This window comes from Fusarium oxysporum, chromosome 5 (assembly GCF_000149955.1).
Source record: "Fusarium oxysporum f. sp. lycopersici 4287 chromosome 5, whole genome shotgun sequence".
Classification (NCBI taxonomy): Eukaryota; Fungi; Ascomycota; class Sordariomycetes; order Hypocreales; family Nectriaceae; genus Fusarium; species Fusarium oxysporum.
In genome coordinates this window covers 1,841,142-1,862,274 of record NC_030990.1, presented here as the reverse complement: position 1 = coordinate 1,862,274, position 21,133 = coordinate 1,841,142, and the positions used below count along the sequence as shown (strand labels likewise).

General features: G+C 48.6%; 5 protein-coding genes across 13 annotated transcripts; 4 read left to right on the top strand and 1 right to left on the bottom strand.

The window, feature by feature from the left end:
- The first annotated feature begins 1 nt into the window (after position 1).
- Positions 2 to 3,111, top strand: FOXG_01703 (uncharacterized protein). 2 transcript variants are annotated; one of them, XM_018378659.1, is made up of 6 exons: positions 17 to 278; positions 332 to 1,528; positions 1,582 to 1,698; positions 1,752 to 2,516; positions 2,578 to 2,766; positions 2,831 to 3,102. In XM_018378659.1, exons 1-5 carry the CDS (start codon positions 135 to 137, stop codon positions 2,707 to 2,709), a joined length of 2,355 nt encoding a protein of 784 aa, XP_018234617.1. In that variant the 5' UTR covers positions 17 to 134; the 3' UTR covers positions 2,710 to 2,766; positions 2,831 to 3,102. The 2 variants fall into 2 exon arrangements, with proteins under 2 accessions (XP_018234616.1, XP_018234617.1); XM_018378658.1 differs by having other exon boundaries at positions 2 to 278; positions 2,578 to 3,111.
- Positions 3,022 to 5,879, bottom strand: FOXG_01702 (translation initiation factor RLI1; the record flags this gene model as incomplete). Of its 4 annotated transcripts, XM_018378655.1 has the most annotated exons (5): positions 5,557 to 5,879; positions 5,453 to 5,477; positions 4,964 to 5,378; positions 3,578 to 4,908; positions 3,022 to 3,521 (listed from the first exon to the last, which is right to left on the bottom strand). In XM_018378655.1, the coding sequence occupies exons 1-5, from the start codon at positions 5,574 to 5,576 to the stop codon at positions 3,489 to 3,491; spliced, it is 1,824 nt and encodes a 607-aa protein (XP_018234613.1). In that variant the 5' UTR covers positions 5,577 to 5,879. The 4 variants fall into 4 exon arrangements, with proteins under 4 accessions (XP_018234613.1, XP_018234615.1, XP_018234612.1 ...); XM_018378654.1 differs by having other exon boundaries at positions 3,344 to 4,908; positions 5,557 to 5,803; XM_018378657.1 differs by lacking the exons at positions 5,453 to 5,477; positions 5,557 to 5,879 and having other exon boundaries at positions 4,964 to 5,452.
- A 470-nt stretch (positions 5,880 to 6,349) lies between these two features.
- Positions 6,350 to 7,947, top strand: FOXG_18164 (uncharacterized protein). The gene is made up of 2 exons (XM_018398215.1): positions 6,350 to 7,178; positions 7,233 to 7,947. The coding sequence occupies exon 1, from the start codon at positions 6,500 to 6,502 to the stop codon at positions 6,929 to 6,931; it is 432 nt and encodes a 143-aa protein (XP_018234611.1). The 5' UTR covers positions 6,350 to 6,499; the 3' UTR covers positions 6,932 to 7,178; positions 7,233 to 7,947.
- A 4,146-nt stretch (positions 7,948 to 12,093) lies between these two features.
- On the top strand, positions 12,094 to 18,828 carry FOXG_01701 (chromodomain-helicase-DNA-binding protein 1; the record flags this gene model as incomplete). Of its 5 annotated transcripts, none has more annotated exons than XM_018378651.1 (6): positions 12,167 to 12,325; positions 12,754 to 13,185; positions 13,243 to 13,269; positions 13,324 to 13,405; positions 13,478 to 17,714; positions 17,773 to 18,828. In XM_018378651.1, the coding sequence occupies 5 exons, from the start codon at positions 12,778 to 12,780 to the stop codon at positions 17,903 to 17,905; spliced, it is 4,887 nt and encodes a 1,628-aa protein (XP_018234608.1). In that variant the 3' UTR covers positions 17,906 to 18,828. The 5 variants fall into 5 exon arrangements, with proteins under 5 accessions (XP_018234607.1, XP_018234608.1, XP_018234610.1 ...); XM_018378652.1 differs by having other exon boundaries at positions 12,200 to 12,325; positions 12,757 to 13,185; positions 17,773 to 18,635; XM_018378650.1 differs by having other exon boundaries at positions 12,094 to 13,185.
- FOXG_01700 (uncharacterized protein) lies at positions 18,652 to 21,020 on the top strand (the record flags this gene model as incomplete). The annotated part of the gene is made up of 3 exons (XM_018378648.1): positions 18,652 to 18,725; positions 18,924 to 19,222; positions 19,489 to 21,020. 3 exons carry the CDS (start codon positions 18,652 to 18,654, stop codon positions 21,018 to 21,020), a joined length of 1,905 nt encoding a protein of 634 aa, XP_018234605.1.
- Between the last annotated feature and the right edge of the window lie 113 nt (positions 21,021 to 21,133).

The window sequence follows — 21,133 nt, the reverse complement described above, 5'->3', positions numbered from 1 at the left end:
CCTTTACCTCCGTGTTGGCTGATCCTTCTCACCACATCGCCATCATTTTATCACGACCTGGAATCCCGCCACTACTTTGAAGCGGGCGATTTGTGTCGCGTACATAAGCTGCACCAGGTGACAGTACTTTCAAGATGAACGGCTTCGGCTCTCCTTATGGCCAGCCTGTTACAGCTTGGCAGGAGCACCATACGCCGGATGGAAGAGCATACTATTACAATCCGACTACTAAAGCCACGCAATGGACGAAGCCCGAGGAAATGATGAGCTCAGCTGAGGTCGGTATCCAGTGCCCGTCATTGATGTGTACGTTATTGCTAACAAGCCACAGCGCGCTCTCGCGAACCAGCCATGGAAGGAATACACTGCGGAGGGAGGCCGAAAGTATTGGTATAATACTGAGACGAAACAGAGCTCCTGGGAGATGCCCGATGTCTACAAGACCGCCCTCGGCACAACAAGCAAGCCCGCGACCCCTGCTTCTGCAACCCCCTACACGCCTCCCGCCAGCGCAGGCGGCTACAACCAAGCACCATACGACCAATATCGCGATCAACGCGACACTTATCCTGAGTCTCGTCAGATCACGTATGGAAACGACCCCAAAGTCCAGGCTTTTGTACCCGCGACGAACGATCCCGAATACGCCACCACTGAAGAGGCTGAGGCTGCCTTTGCTAAGCTTCTTCGACGAAGCGGAGTCCAGCCGGACTGGACTTGGGAACAAACCATTCGAGCAACTGCGCGAGACCCGCAATTTCGTGCCATCAAGGATCCTAAGGATCGTAAGGCTGCTTTCGATAAGTATTGTCAGGATGTTGTTGTCCAGGACAAGGAGCGAGCCAAGGAAAGATTGGCTAAACTCCGCGCTGACTTCGAGACTATGCTGAAAAGGCACCCTGAGATCACCCATTACACCCGTTGGAAGACCGCACGTCCGATTATTGAAGGCGAGACCATCTTCCGTTCTACCAACAATGAGAGTGAGCGTCGGCAGCTCTTTGAAGAGTACATCATCAGCCTGAAGAAGGCACACGCTGAGCAGCAGACGACTCTTAGGAAGAACGCTATGGATGGCCTCATCGATTTGCTTCCCAAGCTCAACTTGGAGCCATACACTCGATGGGCTGATGCTCAAGGTATCATTTCATCTACCCCGCCTTTCCAGAATGACGAAAAGTACCAGGCTCTTACCAAGTTTGACATTTTGACTGCTTTCCAAAACCATATGAAGGCCCTGGAGCGCAGGTTCAACGACACAAAGCAGGAGGAGAAGAACCGAAAGTTCAGAAAAGAGCGCAAGGCTCGTGACGCTTTCAAGTCCCTCCTTACTGAACTTCGCCGCAATGGAAAAATTAATGCCGGAACCAAATGGAGTCAGATCGTTCCTCTCATTGAGAATGACAATCGCTATACCGACGCCGTAGGCCAAAGTGGCTCGACCCCTCAAGAGCTTTTCTGGGATGTTATTGAAGAGGAGGAACGTGGGCTGCGTGGACCGAGGAACGATGTCTTGGATGTTCTCGAAGTAAGTTGTTGCTCCTGATGAAGCTTTGGTAATTGGTTGGTAACAATTTGCAGGACAAGCGGTTTGATCTTACGCCTACGAGCGATTTTGAAGAGTTCCTCTCCATCATGAAGGATGATCGACGGACTGCTAACATTGAACCTGATATTCTCAAGCTCATCTTCGATCGAGTAAGTTGACCTAATTGATGTTGAGTTGTGTCTCTGTGCTGACAACTTATCAGCTTCGCGAAAAACGCTCTTCGAAGCGAGGAGATGACGATCGACAGTCGGAACGCCAACAACGCAGAGCTATTGACGATTTACGTGCTTACATGAAGCGCATGGAGCCCCCTATCACCTTGAGTGATACATATGACAAGGTACGATCTCGACTTTTGAAATCAGACGAGTTCCAGGCCGTTACATCCGAAGATGCACGACACAATGCTTTTGACAAGCACATTCGCCGGCTGCGAGAGAAGGAAGATGAAGCGGATCGAAGCTATAGGCGACGTGATCGTATGTCTAGCGAAAGAGACATGCATCGCCGTGAGCGGGAACGATCTAGAGGTGAGCGATCTCATCGTAGTGGTGGACGTGGTTCTCGACGAAGTCGCAGTCCGGAGCCCGATGCCTACGAAGCGGACCGACGCAAGGCTATCGCTGAGCGGGAGCGTAATCACCGTAAATCCACCATGGCCGAGGGTCTTCTGGGTGCAGATAGAAGCCGTTTGTCACCACCACCTCGTCGTGAGCGAGAAAGAGACCGTGATCGCGAGCGGGAAAGAGATTACGATCGTCCTTCTCGCTCACGCCGTGATGATGACAGCTACTACGATCGCGAAAGACGAGATCGAGAAGATGAACGCGAGAGACTGTATCGCCGTCGCACCGACCGGGGATCACACGACGAACTTAACTATGGGGATGAGCGTCCATCCGGCTCTCGACGTCGTCGTCCAGACGATGAAGACGAATACACTCGTCGTGATTCGCGCGATGCTAAGGTACGAATATAAAGCCACCCTCAATTACACTGGAGAAAGCATAACTGATAACATGAACTAGAGAACTAAGAGGGAACGGTCTCGAGAGCGTACACCGCCTCGTGCTGAAGAACGTCCTCGTAAGAAAACCCCTCCACCTACAACCAAGGATGTTCACTCCGGCAGCGAAGAGGGCGAGATTGAGGAGGATTAGAAACTGGAACCGTATGTCGAAAGCTATGGTTAAAGCATTTGGTTGCACTCTTTCTCAGTACGTACTGGCATTGTCAAAACCCCTGACAAGGTCCGTCCGGCGAGATGACACATGAGTACAGGCTTGCGGCCCCTTGTCGCCACGGCCGCCCAGTACCACAACGGTGGAGACATGGCGAGTATATTGCTTCCAGAAGCAGTCTTTTGACCAGTATGTGTCTTTCCCGCTTCTTATCTTAGTCTAGGTTTATTGTTTGTGAATTTGTTGAGATAGTAGTCAATCCTCCAGATGGGCGTGTACAAGAATTAGAAATAGTAAGGATGATTGACCTCGTTTTAATGTTTTAATTCATAGCTTTTGCTATACGATCCAATGTCTGTGTAATTGAAACTATTTCAAGACTAACTAACGGCCGTTCTAACAATGTCAATTGTTTCCCGCGAGGTGGGAAACCGTGGACGGCAGAGATCCTAATATATCAATTGTCCCTCAATCTACGAAGCAAGCCATTTGCCTTTGACAGAGAAGTTCCCGAGAATTCCAAACACCTCGAGTACCCGTCAAGACAGAAAACCAGATAAAAACGAAGGCTTCGTAGGACCAGACAAGAGGAGACACTCTGCCGTCACCGTCGTTATTCATCTGGGTCGTCATCCTCGCTGACGCTGCGGTCATCATCTATTCCCAAGACTCGCTGCTTTTGCCCATTTCCATTTTGAACGCCCCAAACGCCGTGAGATGCACCATCGAGAGAAGGGAAAATCTCGTTATGGACGCCTTTAGCTCTTATCAGGGGTCTCCTCCAAGAAGAACTGCAAAAACATGTTAGTGAATAATCATCTTGTGCGACTACAGCGTTTGAACTTACGAAATTGCCGCTCATCTTCTGCTCTTGGTCGAGCTGAGATCCACTCTTATTGATACGGGGGCGGTAGTTGGTGGGATCGCGACGGAAAGTGACGTCGAGGTTCTTCAAGAAGGTGTTGCAGCCGGTAAGGAGAGATTCGGGCTTGTTGGCATGAGCATCAATACCAGGCTGTCCGTCGAATACAATGACACGGTCGGCAAGGTACGTGGCCATGATGAAATCGTGCTCAACAATGAAAGCAGTCTTCTTGGAATGCATGATGAATCGCTTGATGACTCGTGAGGCAATGATACGCTGCTCAGAGTCGAGATAGGCCGACGGCTCATCGATCAGATAAATGTCTGCAGGGATACCCAGGGCAAGGACGATGGCAACACGCTGCAGTTCACCACCAGAAAGGTTCTTGACTTCCTGATCAATGAAATCATCGAGCTTGAGAGGCTTAACGACGTCGGTCTGAAACTGCGGAGACAGGAAAGACTGCTTGATCTTCTTGAAGAAAAGCTGGCGGACAGTGCCATCGAACTTGGGGGTGATAGTCTGAGGCTTCATGCTGATTCGCATCTCAGGGACGCTTTTCTGACTATCAGGCTTGAGGGCTCCAGCCAAGAGGCGGCAGAATGTGGTCTTTCCAGTACCGTTCTCACCCATCATGACGATGATCTCGGAATCGGTGAAGTCACCAGCCTCGATGTTGAGCTTGAAGCTGCCGAGAGTCTTCTCCATCTTAGGGTAGGTAAAGGCACGAGATTTGTCGATAGCGAAATCATCGGTAGTCTCCGCAATACGGAAAGTCAAAGACTCGTCGCGGAATCGCAAGTTCTCAGTCGGGATGTGACCGTCAAGGAAGATGTTGATACCTTCACGGACGGAGTGCGGGAGGGTGACAACACCATAGACGGCGGGCTTTCCGTACAGAACACAGATATAGTCAGAGAGGTAATCCAAAACAGACAGATCGTGCTCGACAACAATGACATAGTCGTTGTCACGGAGGAGGGAGCGAATGATCAGAGCAGCACTCAGACGCTGCTTGACATCAAGGTATGAACTTGGTTCGTCAAACATGTAGATGTCAGAATTCTGGACGGCAACGGTTCCGATAGCGAAACGCTGAAGCTCACCACCAGAAAGGTGGTTGATATCTCGGTCCATGATGTGGTTCAGCTCGAGAACATTGGCAACCTGCTCCATGTTTCCAAGCGAGGCACGACTCTCGATAAGGAAGCGGACACTCTTGTTGGGGCCCCTGACCGCCCTGGGGATCTGGTCGACGTACTGAGGCTTGACAACTGCCTTGAGGTCATCTTCGAGAAGCTTGGTGAAGTAGTCTGGTTACAAGTCAGTAACAACTCGGTTCCTCCCAGGTTTGAGGCAGCTACATACTCTGAAGCTCGGAACCGCGAAAGTGCTTGATAACGTCCTCCCAATCAGGAGGGTTGTCGTGTCGGCCCAAGTTGGGCTTGAGCTTTCCACTAAGAATCTTCAGAGCGGTACTCTTTCCAATACCGTTTGTTCCGACCAAACCAAGAACCTGGCCGGGTCGGGGCATGGGCAGACGGTGCAGCTTGAAACTGTTGGGTCCATATCGGTGGGTGACCTGGCTTTCGAGGTTGGTGGGCAAATTGATGATGGTGATGGCGTCAAAAGGGCACTTCTTGGGGCAGATACCGCAACCGATACAGAGGGACTCGGAGATGAATGCCAGCTTAGAGTCGGGCTGGACCTCAATACAGAGTTTTCCGCTGCGAACGACGGGGCAAGACTTTTTGCACTCTTGTCGACATTTTCGAGGGCGACACTAAAAGGAGGGGTCAGAAAATGTTTGGCGGGGCAATGGTGATGCTGATGCTGGTGATCATGCTAATGACGGACCTTGTCGCTGTTGACGATGGCGATACTGTTGATTGCATGTCAGCGCCTCTTCTTCTTCTTCCTCTGCATTGTTTATGTGCTTCGTGCCGATCGCATTGACGTACCGGGTGAGCTTGTCCGACATTGTTGTGGCGATGTAGCAAACGTCGCTTCAAAGCGATTTTGGTGGGGTAAAATTTGTTTCGTGGGTAAGAAAAGAGAGACGGAGGTCGACGACCAAGGGATCTCGAGCGCGCAAGATACAGTGAGTCGCTGACGCTCGCCGATGCTCTTTATACAGCGGAATACACGGTGAGAAAGAAAATCGGAGGGAGAAATCAAGGTTAAAAGAACTTCCAAGGTCGGGCTTTGGGTTGTGCGGGTGGTAATCCAATTTTCAGGCCCTGTCATAGGTTTGGCGGGGGGGCTGTGGACCTACTAAATTAAGAGGTTCGCGTGTCGAGTAAACTACTATACTCAGGTAGGTATCTAACAGTAAACGTGAATGTGACCTTGGCTTTGCATGACGTTGTTGCTGCAGCCATCCATTAACATATTGTCAACTTCAACGACTACCTTATGGCAACTCATGGGCCTTCCTGATTCAGTACATATGTCTCTCTGAGTCGCCAAATACCTACAGACTAAAGGGAGTTTGCGTATTTAGCTCTGCTAGAGTGGGTCTTCCGGCCGGAGCCCATAGTTAATACCTAAGGTCAGCTGCTATACCTATCGCGAGATTTCGAGGTAAGCTATATTTTAAATTAGTATTGATAAACTAGAAATCAAAATACCTATGTATGAAAATAACATATGTGCGGCTATATTGTAATTTACTATAAGATAGTAGTAATATACATATAAGATAAGCATAAGGATATCTTTTCTGGCGACAATAACAAAGCCTACTACTATCATCTACATAATATGTATGGGTGGAGCTGGAATAAAGCCGACTACTCTGCGGACCTCAGTGTGATATCTCGTCTGTTCCTACTCCTTGTGCAATGGTTATGACGGACGAGGAAGACAGCAGCTTGTTGCCTTCTCGTACTCCTTGTGCGTCGGATGACAACAAGAGCTCAGCTACACTGGCCTCTGAGTGCAGAAAACGACAGATCAGGCTTAAATACGGCAACCTGTGAGCCTGCGGTCGGCGATATTGAACCCGCCTTGAAGAAACGGCGGATCACCTTGAAAGTAAGACCACGAGCTGTGAACAGTGACAGCAAAACCATTCAAGATCGGGCCGAGCCAACAAAGACTCGCATCATCTTGAAGGCTGGTTCGTGCCAGTCCCGTTCTTGTCAACCACCAACACCATCGGAGACACCGATGTCCCCGTTCAGGAGCAAGTGGACATCAGCAGAGGTCGAAACGGTCAGCAGGATGGAACAGGACAAATACTCTTGGGCTGATATCCACCGCGCTCTCCCGCATCGTTCTCAGGGTTCGATCCAAGTGCGATACTCGACTAAACTGAGAAAGAGCTCATCTTGAGGGGCATTTTGAATCTTATGTGCAATGAGCGGAGACCATGACTAGCTAGTATTGACAATTGATGCTGTCAGTATATGGTTAGGTAGCCTGTTGTAAATCGCGTGGTCCTAGAAAGCCCGATGCCCTGAGTAGAACGACATCTCCTTCACTGCAATGCCTACGGCCCGCGAGGAACAAACAATAAGACGTGGTGTGTTTAATTTATAAATTATGTGATTCAGGGGATGAGAACTGAGGTGTGATTCAGGTAATGACTGTTGACCCCAGGCTTAATGAATGAATTGCCTAACCTAATAACAAGACAAGAAAATGAGAGCGCAAAGGGACATTATCTTCGGCGTGTTCGGATTCCGAGCTATGCTTCAAGCAAGTCCATCCTTTGTTCTAGATCCAATTGACGTCTCGCAGTTGACCTTGTCTTATCCTCAACCCTATGAATCTTGTTTCTGTTTCTGTCCTGAAGGACCCGAAGCCTGGCATATGTCTCCCACCAAGGTTCCCGAGACTCGTGGGTTTCGTTTTCCCTGTCGCCAACTTTGCGCATATGAGGGTGTGTGGCTTGTGCGGCCACGGGAGAGTCAGTCATGTAATCCATGTCCTGATCTGTCGGGTTCGTTGGCAATGGCAGGAGTGAGCTTGGGAGCGAAACCAGTGAACCTCAACCTGACGGTAGGGGAGGCAACTGTTAAGCTTCAAGCCTGGGGCCGCCAGGCTCTACTCCGGGAGTAGAGCTAGTATCTAGGCTTGAGTAACGAGGTGTTTGCCGCTGCAAATTGGTAGAAGGGGCTTGAGATGGTGGGCGTGATGCCTAAGATTGAGCCGAACCATTATTGCGAGTTGAAACAGGGGCTACAACTGGAGCTAGAGGAGCTAAAGGGCGTGAGCGCGATCGACTATATGCATTATTGTAATTCATGATAAAGGAAACCTGAGTGCAACTGTTTTCATTATGATACGAACCAGAGCTGAGAAGTAGCTGTATCTATGGCAAGGCACTACTTTAAATAAATGCTGAACCTGTACAGAAGGGATCAGGTTGATGTTGACCAAGATCATTACCTATCAAACCAGTTTGGACAGCCAGGTAACCCAACAAGCGCCATCTCCCCTCCTACATCTTCGTCAGTGTTGGGCATGCTGAAATGATGGATGTGACAGTGATATAAGTTTCTAACATATTCCGGGCTAGACGAGCCTGCAATGTCACGAGGTGGTACATTCTGTGAATAGCTAGTACTTGATGGCATAGGCCCATACAAGTCGACCAGCTCCGTGTGGGAACTGCTCCATCCCAAATGGAATTCGGGCTGCCTGTCTTCTTTCTACAGCTTACGAGAAGGAAGCTGGATAACTGGAAGGTCTTTCCAAATCAGCCGCCTCCCAGGACTACCTCACTTGCCTCCTTGGGTATGTAGGTGTGAGGTAGCGCGCTGGCTCAGAAGGGGATTTGCAATGACGTCCCAGTAAGAGTTTTCACACAGCGCGTTGTGTCTGTTCTTTCCTGGCATATTCGAGAACTGGTCAGATGGTTCGATAGGCCATGCTTTTGCTTGGAAGGACCTTAGGTATCGCCTTGAACGTGGGAAGGCCCAATAGAAGATATCGTATTACTTGAAGCTTGCCGATCAATTAAGGCATGGTTTGCCTGTGACTTCCATTTTTGTGACCAGCGAATTTGAGGATCTCCTGGACTGGCTAGGTAAGTGCGAAAACTACCTTCCTTATTTTGTGTTTCAATCGGAAAGAGACCTGGACATTGCCAGATCTACCTGCAATATAGTAATGCAGGAGTCTGTTCAAGGTCACTCGATTTATGGGATACCATATCGTTCAGGGGTAACTATGGTCTTACTACTGAAATGTATGAATTCACTTCTTTGCACCCCAAGTTTGTTGTACGTTTACAGCACAGACCCGTGTCGTTGACTTTAGAAAGGCTGATAGCCTTCCCATTCTCCCAGGAGGAGTTGCTTGTAGGAAGCAGTTACCTACAACCACCATCATCGTTTGTCCTTCCCAGGTTCAGTCATGTCAACGTAGCGGCTGCATCAAGCACAGTATTATACGACGCCCATAGGGAAGCTGCGGCGAGACAGAAAGATTGCTATATAATCCTCACTTCTCTCCAATCTTTCTTCTCTCTTCATCTTCCATCTTCATCATCTCCTGTCTTCATCTTCTTCTTCCTTTGCAGACAAGCTTCACCCACAAGCCTCACTGACTATCGCGATCGGCCATTTCTTCTATCCATTCCCATAATAGTCCGTATCATCCTCCATCATCAGCGAGATTTGGCCCATCATTATCGCCTCGCTTTTCACCACGTCGCCTAATCGACGATCCAACACATTCTCCACACAGATCACCACCGGTCTACGACTCTGCCGTTCCCTTGGGCATGTCTAAGCTACCAGGCATCGACTTATACTAAAGGTGGGTAAGACTATATGGGGAGAACTGAATTCTGAGGATTCAGAGCCTAAAGATGCTTGTGTACAAACCTTACGGCTCCACCGGCTTCGGCTGACAACCCTACATGACTTATAGGGAAATCGACAACTCCCAGCCAGCACTATCACAGAATGCCAACGCCAGGCACATCCAATGTATGTTGCTTTGGGTTTTCCGTTATGATCTTAACGAAACCTCTAAGGCCGAAGTTTACGATGCGATATTTGTTTTCAAATACTACACCACCGGTTTCGACCTCGGATACAGAATCACCAACCTGCATCAGACTTATAAGGCACGTCTTGAAAGACGTTGTACATTATGTAAGCTATATCCCTTGACCACAATCTTATTGAGTCACAAACCCTAATTCGTCGTTCCAAGATTATTCTGGCCACTCTTCACTAGAGCCACAAACGACAGTATCACTCTTCTGTTAGCACCACAAGCTTTGTGCATCTCTCACTCCAGCAAAATCATCGATGCGGGTCTCTTCAGATCATCTGGGCCAAACTAAAGAGTTGCAAAAGACATGCGGCATGTAATGAAGCAGGCTGGACAAGACAGCGCGGGTGGTGACGGTTATGGGTTCCCTTGTACTGGAATTTAGCAATAAACAAGCGTACTATTCTACAGATTGTCAAGCAATATAGCTTTTCCTTGTGCAATTGTTCATTCTGCACCTTCTGATGAGCCGTATAAGATGACTGAGAAAATCTTTTGTTCCTATCGTGTACAGATAACTTTCCCAGAAACAATAGACTGCGCCACATATTAAGTCGTAAAAAGAAATTTATTGTGCCTCAGTTCCCAATGTAACAGATAGCCTTAGAGGCCACTCGTTTGGGTAGTTCTATCCTGCGGGTGGATAGCTTCATTACCATGGGTTCATCATAGGCGCGACTAGTTTGTGTACAAAGGGTAGAAATAGCCAGACTTCCCGCCTGGTCTGGCCGCAGGAGTAAGGAACCAAAAAGCGACCTTAAGAATGCAAAGCAAGTAAACAGATGGGTTGTTATACCTCAGTTCCCAATATGACAGGTAAGTCAAAGAACTTCCTCAAGCGACTCTACCCTGCGGGCGAGACAGCTCTATCATTATGGGCTCATCATTGGTGCGACGTGTGTCGTATGTGCAAAGGGTAGGTATGAATGTACTTCCCGCAATATGTAACCTGCATTGTAAAGTGAAGAAGAGAGAGGGGGAGTGGGAGGAGAGGGGTTTTATATGCTGAGATGAGACTTTGCTTGTATGAAAAGCTTACTTAAAACTTAATAACTAATAAACACGCAACACAATAACTACTCTGCAAGTTTAGCAAAGTTTTCCACATCCATACTGCAGTTATCCGTATAAAAGATGGAAATAACCTTGTGAGTACGGAGTATAGATGTCGCAATTGAGAATGACACTTCTAAGTACTTCTTATGTAGGTATGTGTTAAACCGGAGCGGTTATGTACACCGAGGAGTGATACAGGAATTCACAAGGCGTTTGAACCAAATGAACCTCAGGGCAGGGATAGGCAGAGAGAAAGAAAAAAGAAAAGGGACCGTAACGGATCGCTCTGACCGCGAGGCCAGAGTAAGGCGGTACGCATCAGTCGGATGTCACACTAAAGCAGCAACAGGTATCACGCATCATAGGTAAGTAGTTAGTAACCCGGGCGCGGGGCAAAAGTGACCTTGCATATTTTCCTAGGTACCTACGTAGTAGGTAGAGAGGTCTATCCAAAAGTTATCAAACTATGTTTTCCCCCTTCTTAGGATCGAACTTGAGCTTTTTGCCATCCCCTAACATGACTCTAACCTTAGGTTCTTCAAGGTGTCAATCCATCAGGTGAATAATTCGGTGCCTTTTTTCGTAGAAAAGAACCCGAACCGGACAGAGCTGACTCACTCACACTACACACCACTCTGCTCTGTGTCAACAAACACGTCCTATGCATTGGATTATATCACATCAGAGTTGAGGTCGCGGTGGCTTATAGTAGGTGTCAAAATATCATATTGCACACAATACCGCCCCGTATTATGAGTTCAAGGTAACAATTTTACCATTAAACATGGGCCAATCCGCTCTCTGTGCCACATGACAAGCATTATCGATCAAAACACAAATTTAGTATGATACTGTTTCCAGTGAATAGAGTGCGTTGAAGGTAAACCATATCGGATTTGTGTAATGTTATTTGGAACATATGTAGGTATATGTAGAGAGAGAGAAGCTACATCGGTTGTGCGATCTGCCTTAATTCCTTCGCATAACAGTCACTTTCTTTCTGGTCCTAATTTTCAGCATTGAGTTGGGAGATTAAAGTAGAAGAGCGTCGATAGAAAAGTAGAATAATCAGCAGAAGCACCAATTCCTTAAGGTAGGCTCTACCTAGATACCTAGTACCCGGACTCACGCCCTGGCCTCAGGCAATGATCTATCCATACTTCCACTACAGTCAAACTCTCAATAAGAACAATACGGTCCTTGGGCATCCAGGGTAGTGGCGCTAGTCTGTCACGTTCATTGGCTATACACGCAACAGAAAAATAATAGACATTGAGAAATAGATGCAACTTCAAACCCAAACAGTCAGAAGCGGACATATTGATGCAAGTTGAAAAACATAACCAGGTAACGATACCCAAAGCTCTGCATTATACTGTGTTTACTTATCAACTATAAATTCGCTGTCATTTGGGCATTGCTCTCGCGTCAGTGGATTGGTGGCTGAAGATCACGTGATACACGCTCCACCTCTCAGGTGCTCTCAGCCTCTCACCCCCCGTGCAATCAATCCAAATCTTCAGGTTCCTGCCTCTCCACCAAATTGATTCTCCCGTCCCCTACCCACGTCACCGGGCCCCCGATACCCCCAAACACTTCCCGACAGACAGCCGATACTATCTACATGTTGGTTTTCGTCTGCATGTTATACTTTAATGACTTGTGAGTTTCCCCTACCCTTCCTGCCCCTTCTAGTCTCTACCGCGCTTCTGGCTTGCTGGCCTGTCGCCTATCGTCGATCCCGCCTCGGCCTCGGCCTTGCCCATCACGATATTGCTTCCTCAAGAGCCTTATATACGCAATAATTCGATGCAATTTGATGGATTCGATGCTCCACGTTCGTCTGGACCCTCCTGTGGCCCGATACGCCGCACCCGAGTTACCTGGTTCTCTCAATTGCGAGTTCGGGGTTTCCATCAAGCGACCATCGATAACTTACACGGGATGCGACAAGTACTTCATCTCTACCGTTTCCCCAATATTCAGACGTTCTAGGGGTCGTTTATGGGTCGCCGGAGTCGCGTCATTCCGTTAATCTCTCAAGCGCACACGTCAGGCTAGAATATCAGCTAATATCGTCGCGTCCTCAGTAGGTAGCCTGTATCATCACCAACATGATGTCCACCCCTACTTTGGGGGGTCCCTCCAATGGACATTTGTCGCCGGTTGATGGAATCAGCATGTCGTTTGATACAGGAGATCATGCAACCGATAGCGACTCGCATGATGCCCCCGATCTCACGCTCGATCAACCATCACCGGCATCCTCAGACGAGGCGAACAACGATTCCAATATTGCCCACGACAATACACACATGTCAGCGAGTGAGCAATCCAGCGAAGACAATGCGTCTGATGACGGAGACTTCGATATGGAGGAGAGCCTCCCATCACAGAACGAAGACGCGATGGAAGACCGCGACAGCTCTACCGACTCGAATCGAGCCTCCAAGCGCAAAGCTCCTGTCGAGGAAGACGAATATATCAAGGCTAATCCAGAGCTCTATGGGTTGAGAAGAAGTGTACGTTGTGAAAATTTTTCACTCAAACTCTCTTCAAGCTTGCTGACCAGAAGATAGACGCGACCTCGAGAACAACGAAAGATTGTAGGTCATCACCGCAATTCGATATCAGGATATATCATTGACTCACGTATGCAGGTCGAATCTGATGATTCGGATTCTGAACCCCCTGTCAACCGTCGTACAGTCAAACGACGACGTGTTGAATCCTCCCGTCCTTGTAAGTTGCCGATCTCTTCTCATGTGCAATGCCTACCCTCGCCACCATCACGGTCTAACACGGTCATCTCAGCATCCAAGATTGGAACTCCAACATTGCGTGCCTCCACAGCCGATTCCGACTCCGACTCCGACACATATGGTGGTGCTCGCGCAAAGAGCCTGCAGAAGAAGGCTCGAATGCAACGCGAGGCACAGCCAGATCTCGCCCTTGCTGAAAAGCGCTGGTCGAGTCGTCGCGCTGCACAGGTACAACAAGGAGCATACGAAGAGAGCGACGTTGACGAGGATGATGATGACGACGAGCTCGCCCCCATGGCCTACACCGTTGACTACATCGACGATTCACCATATATAGAAAAAGTAGTCCGGCATAGGCTCAAAGACGGATTCGAAATCTCCTATGGGTTGACTAAGAACGACTTCGAATACTTCATCAAGTGGCAAGGCAAGTCGCACTTGCATGACACTTGGGAGACGTTCCAAGACATTCGAGATTATCGAGGTTACCGTAAAGTTGAGAATTACTTTAGAAAGGTGATTGAGTACGAGGTGGACATCCGCGTCGGCGATGATATCCCCCCCGAAACGAAGGAGCAATTTTTCCTTGACCGCGAGCGAGACGAGGAAGCATTTGAGGATTACACGAAGGTCGAGCGAGTGGTAGCTGTACGAGACGGTGAAGACGATACTGAGTATCTTGTCAAGTGGAAGGGCCTCACGTACGAAGAATGCACATGGGAGGTCGCGTCAGAAATCAGCGACGCGTTCCAAGACCAGATTGACCAATACCTTGATCGAGCATCACGCTCGTGGCAGTCAGACCGGAAGGAGACGAACCTCGACACGAGATCACGGATGGTGAAGCTCGAGGAGCAACCCGATTTCATCAAAGGCGGCGAACTCCGCAACTTTCAGCTTCGGGGTCTCAACTTCCTGTGTTTGAACTGGACAAAGGGCAACAACGTGATTCTCGCCGATGAAATGGGTCTCGGAAAAACGGTGCAGACTGTATCATTCCTCAGCTGGCTCCGTAATGCTCGACGTCAGGAGGGACCATCACTTGTGGTTGCTCCTCTCAGTGTCATCCCGGCTTGGTGCGACACTTTCAATCATTGGTCCCCTGACATCAACTATGTTGTCTACCTGGGGCCCGAGGATGCTCGAAAAATCATTCGTGAGCACGAGCTGCTCGTAGATGGCAACCCAAAGAAGCCCAAGTTCAATGTCCTTGTCACTTCATACGAGTTTATTCTCCAGGATTGGCAATTCCTGCAGTCTATCAAATGGCAGACGCTCGCTGTTGATGAGGCTCATCGCCTCAAGAACCGTGAATCCCAATTATACAACCGGCTGGTGAGCTTTGGCATTCCTTGCAAGATCCTGATCACAGGAACACCTATTCAAAATAACTTGGCCGAACTTTCTGCTCTGCTCGACTTTCTTAACCCCGGCAAAGTTGACATTGACGAAGATCTTGATTCCCTTTCTGCCAGCGATGCACAAGAAAAACTACAACAGCTTCACAAGGCCATTGCACCTTTCATTCTGCGACGAACCAAGGAAACCGTCGAGTCAGATCTTCCTCCCAAGACTGAAAAGATTATCCGCGTTGAGCTTTCAGATGTCCAGCTGGAGTACTACAAGAACATCCTGACCAGAAACTACACAGCCCTTTGCGACGCCACTAATGGACACAAGAACTCTCTCCTGAATATCATGATGGAACTAAAGAAGATCAGTAACCATCCTTACATGTTTCCTGGTGCTGAGGAGAAGGTCCTGGCCGGCAGCGTCCGCCGTGAAGATCAAATCAAGGGCTTAATTGCCAGTAGTGGAAAGATGATGTTACTCGATCAACTTCTTTCCAAGCTAAACAAAGATGGCCATCGAGTCCTGATTTTCAGTCAGATGGTCAAAATGCTTGATATTCTTGGTGACTACTGCTCTCTGCGAGGTTACAAGTTCCAGAGACTGGACGGCACTATTGCTGCTGGCCCCCGACGCATGGCCATCAACCACTTCAACGCTGATGACAGCGATGACTTTTGCTTCCTTCTCTCTACTCGTGCAGGTGGTCTTGGAATCAACCTCATGACGGCAGACACTGTCATCATTTTCGACTCTGATTGGAACCCTCAAGCTGATTTGCAAGCCATGGCTCGTGCCCATCGCATCGGCCAGAAGCGTCCTGTAAACATCTACCGCCTAGTGTCCAAGGAGACTGTCGAGGAGGAGGTTCTCGAAAGGGCTCGCAACAAACTCTTACTCGAATACCTGACCATCCAGGCTGGTGTCACTGACGATGGTAAGGCAGCTTTCAAGGAGGAACTCAACAAGAAGGGTCTCAGGGTCGAAGGCCCGTCTTCGTCTGAAGATATCCAAATGGTTCTCAAGATGCGATCATCTAAGATGTTCGAACAGAGCGGCAACCAAGAACGGCTTGAACAACTCGACATTGACTCGATTCTTGAGAACGCTGAGGTCACCAAGACGAAGGTCGACGACAAGATAAACCTAAGCAGTGGCGGCATCGACTGGGACAATTTCATGCAAATTACTGATGTGAAAGTGGATGATATCAACCTTGATTGGGATCAAATTATCCCCGCCGATAAGATCGCCGAAATTAAGGCCGAGGAAGAAAAGAAACAGCATGAGGCCTACGTTGCGAAGGTGGCGGCTGAAAGTGCTCCACGCAGAGCGGCCATCAAGAGCCGCCACAGAGAGAGCGAGCGTGATGTTCGCCTCAAGAAACGTCAGAAGGAGCAGCAAGACAAGGAGGAGGATGACCGACGGCCCGTGCCTCTCGACCCTAAGCGCCCTTTGAACGATAAGGAACAACGTAGTCTAATAAAGGCTTATTTCCGTTACGGCTCAATGGATGACCGCGGCGATGAAATCATCAAGGAAGCCAAGCTGAAAGAAAGGGATCCAGACTACGTCAAGTCGGTCCTCGATGAATTCATCAAGGCAGCCAAGGAGGCCGTGGACGATAACTATGCTCAGATGGTGGAAGAAGAAAAGAGACTCGGGAAGACTCTCACGAAGAAGGACCGCAAAGCTGTCCTGATAGACTTTGGCGATCTCAAGAAAGTCAATGCTGAAACGGCCATCGAACGTCCGAAGCAGCTTCAACTTCTCCGACAAGTCATTCGCAGCCACAATGACTGGCACACGTTTCGTCTCCCTGACGCGACGAAGGCTGCTAGCTACTCTTGTGCTTGGGGCGCTAAGGAAGATGCTATGCTCCTAGTCGGTATTGACAGACACGGCTTTGGCGCTTGGCCGCAGATTCGCGACGATCCTGATCTGGACATGGCAGACAAACTCTTCCTCGAAGAACATCGCGTGGAGAAGAAAGAGGAACGTAGCAAGGGTAATGACAAGATGAAGGCTCCTGGCGCCGTTCACCTTGTTCGGCGGTCAGAGTACCTGCTTTCAGTCCTGCAAGCGAAGCACTCTAATGATCGTGTTGTGCAGCGAGCAGTAGAGAATCATCACCGCAACAACAAAAAGTCACTTGCCAATGGCCACCGCGGGAGTGCCACAGCGTCTCCTGCTCCGCACAACGGCAAGAAGTCTCGCGACCGCGACAGAGACCACCTCCATGGTGACCTGCACCGATCCCGAAGCCATGCGGAGGAGCGTGGAACCCCACGACCGGATTTCAAGCGGAAACATCTATCTCATGAAGATAGCCGCAGCCCTAAGCACCGCCGCATCGAGGAGCATCGTCGATCCAGTAAGCATGGAGAGGACAGGGAGAGGTCAGAGAAGCGGCGTCATCGGGATGATGAGGACCGTCGTGATGAGCGCCGAGATGAACGACGGGATGACCGGCGACATGATAAACATCGCCTCAGCCACAGTCATCGCGACGATCGTCGGGAAGACCGCCGAGATGACCGACGTGACGACCGTCGTGATGATCGACGACATGACCGACATCGTGAAGATCGTGATCGTGATCGTGATCGTGATCGCGAACGAGAGCGAGAGCGAGAGCGAGCCCATGACTCGCATCCTCAGGATGAGCGCCGAGCCAAGGCTCTGCGAAGGCTGGACGAACTTCGCCGAATTGGCGACAACAAAGATAAGAGAGCTGAGGACAACGACGCCATGATCTGGTTTCTACTCAAACCGGTCCGAGAGAACTTTGAGAGGATTCTCTCTACAACTAAGGACAACGTCAAGTCAAGCAAGGAGCGGGCGTCTATCTTTGGCGTCGAGCTGGTCGTTATCGGCACTTTCCTCGACGAGAAATTGGCGGCCACTGCTGCTGACGAAGGTCTCAAGAGCAACTTCTGGTAAGTCTTATGATGATGGACAGCTTCTTGTGACGGGCCCAACTAACACTGATGATAGGGACTTTCTGGCAGCTTTGTGGCCCGTAGATGATACAAGCAAGAGCGTCACGGGAAAGCGATTGAGCAACATGTATCGCACTCTACATTCCCGTAGCAAGGGATCCGGTTCGACCAAAACCAATGGTGCATAGTCACCGTCACCGTCGGCTTGAGAAAAGCAACGGACGATTCCTAACAAGGAACAATCAGTACGAAACCAAACCAAACACACCTACCTACCTGTTACGAGCAGATAATACCTGATATTGTTTCATTATGACTTGAGCATCTTTTTATTCAGTTTCCGGCATAGGATCGGCGTTTGGTTGCGCATACCTCAAAAGACAGGGGCTGTCAGCATGTTTGCCCTTTACTACACTTCACTGCATTTTGAGCAAGAGCTAGGTGTGGAAAGATTTGAGGCTCCGGTTCAGATCATACCCGGATAGCATGGCATAGGACTTGTCATAGGTGGAGTTGTCTCGTCTTGATCGACTTGGCTGTTGCCAAGATTATACACAGGTACGTTGGGGGGGCACGTCTTATGCATTTGAGCTGGGCTAGCGTTGCGTGTCTTTGTTGAACTGGATTTGTTATCTGGGGCTCGGTATTGGTCATCTGCTCAATACACCTCAAGAATAGGAGGTGAGAGGGTGACGCGGAGACCAACACAATGCGTAGAGATCCATATTGTTGTTAGATGAAGATTACTGCATGGTATGGACGGTGGATAAAAAAGAAACGAGCAACAACTGCCAGGCGAAGGCTTCTGCTTGGGTTGATAGAAGCTCTAAACTATAAAGAAAGATGAATAACTCCAAGGTTCGCAGTAATCTGTCCCACCTCGATATGTATGATATTTTCACGCAGTATATATAATGCTGTGATTATGTAGCACATGGTGATGCCTGTTACAAGGCTGCTGCAAGCTTGCCGCTGGTCGGCCTCCTGCAGGCTGCAACCAACCACAATGTGTGTTACTCGTCATCAGGCATATTGGCATGGAGGTTGAAAATACGGTTGCTTCGTAGATATCTGATAGTTGCTTTCTTTGAGATGTCCAATATTCTATGCGACTCCCTGTTCTAGCTAGTTTCAGCCAGATATGCCAGTGACTAACACCGAGATCGAATGTGCTCGAAACATCGCCCTTCTTTACTACCTTGGTAGAATTGGCTGCAAGCCCCAAAAGAACAGTATTCAAGACTGTGAACCTGTACGCAAAGCAGACATCAACAGGGCACTGTCTTTGCAGGATGAGAAGTTACTCACGTCAACACTGGCGTTTCTTTCGAGTATTCGAGATGATGCTATGAGCGTCACAGCAGTCTGCGTAGAAGAGAAGAAATCTAGTGTTGTGGTGATGGTTGCAGCCAATGCAAAAGATAGTCATAACTCATCGTCGTATCTTGACGCTGTCAAGGAAGGGTTTGATAAGATATTCAGATCACTCAATCGGGAGACTCCAGGTGAGTCAAGGGCCAAAGCAGGCATCTTCTGAACCCTCTGATGAAAAGGCCAGTATCTTCTGAGAGCCTTCATTGTCGGATTATCAGTATCGTCATCTCTATGTGTCGAAGCCGAATAATGAGCAGAGCGAGATTCATCAGGCGCGGCCAAAGACAAGGCTTTGATACCATATTAAAGAAAGTCAAGAAAGAAATGGCTCGATTCACAATGAATGACGATAAGAGGGAGTATATGAGACTGAGCCAAGTGCTTATTTCCAGAATAGATGCTTTTCAAATCAAGTTGGCACAAGGTCCATCCAACACATCAGCATTGGACAAGAAGCTGGAGTTGATTATCAACACCTTTGCCGATATATCGAGAATATCAAGTCTTTCAACAATGCTACTCGAAGATATTGGACCGAGGATGGAACCGGACTTGTGCAGTGGCTTATTGAACACCATTCATAAGTTGGCGCACTATAAAACCTGTGCCTGGACCCTTGTGAAGCTCTCGAGGAGGTATTCGATACTTGGACGTACTTCTACTATTGCCGTCAGACTTGACGACACAGCATTCGGGAAGCCACCAGCAGAAACTGTGGGTTTTAAGTTGGAAGAGCATTTGAAGAAGCTTAAAAAGGAGTATAACACCAACTGGGACTTGGACAACTTCGGCCAAAGACTGGCAACGAATACGAAAAAGTTCTGGGAGGACTTTTTGAGAGTCACGAATGAGCCAAAGATTCACGCTGAAATTCAACTTATGTGGCACCTTGAGCGCCACCCAAGCTCGAAGCCTCCCCGAGTTCTCGCCTCCAACAAAGATGCGTGTTTCCTATGTAACGCCTTTATATCGTTCCATGGAAAGTACATGATACCCAAAACACACGGGAGAATCTATCCTGGATGGAGACTACCATCGACTGGGCTCAATGAGACTAGGAGACTATTTGTCAGAGAACTTGAACGCATTGCTGTGGAAAGACTCAACGTGGTAAATCAACAGGGGTTTGAGAAGAACATTGACCCTTTGGAGAGCACAATATCGTTAGTTGCTACTTCTACAACCTCTCTGAATAGATCTAGGGAAACGAAAGATATGCAACCAGCAATGACGCCTACCAATACTGGGATAAACAACGAGGTTTTAGATACGATAGATGAGAAACGGCCTGCGATATGTCTGCTGCCACCAACGAAACCAGGACAATCTAAAGCTGGAGTCAAGACGAAGACAAAGAACCTGGACGTTGAGAGCACCGAAGTCTCCTTAATACCTAGAAACTCCCCAATAAGTTCGCAGGAGACCATGGTTCTGACGCAGAAACCGGCCAATGAAACTGAAAAAATCCAAGAACAAGCCCCTATTTCAGTTGGAGAGCCAAATGATATCGCGTCCGAGGAGACTGAGTATGAGCCGAACAAGATCACAAGTCCAGAGACATATCAAACACGCCAGTCAAGCAATTATTTTCCAGAACCGAAGCGTTCCGATCACAAGTCAAGCGATAGTCCGACGGCGTGGGAGCAAGTAAAAAAGGATTCAACGAAAAGAATAAGGCTCAACTCATTCAACCTTTACATCGAGTACACATCCTCAGATCCAAACACATCGAAAGTTCTCAAGATCAAGACGAAGAGATTGTCAGTTGAGGAAGCAGAAGCAGCTACAGATGGGAGTGATCATGTTTATGACTTGGATAGTCTGTCAACACTGGGTTGTGACCTTGGAAATTGCCAACAAGTCAAGATGAAGGTTAAAGGGGAGGTTTATATAGTAGATCTTGGCGCTTTTGTTTGTCACGATGAATAAAACATGCCATATCGTTCATTAAGAAGTAAGTTTCTGAGGGTCGTTGCGCTGAAATGAGTTATTTGCGAGTATGAATAAACTGACAAGGCTTGCATGGTAGTCCCAGCTGTCTC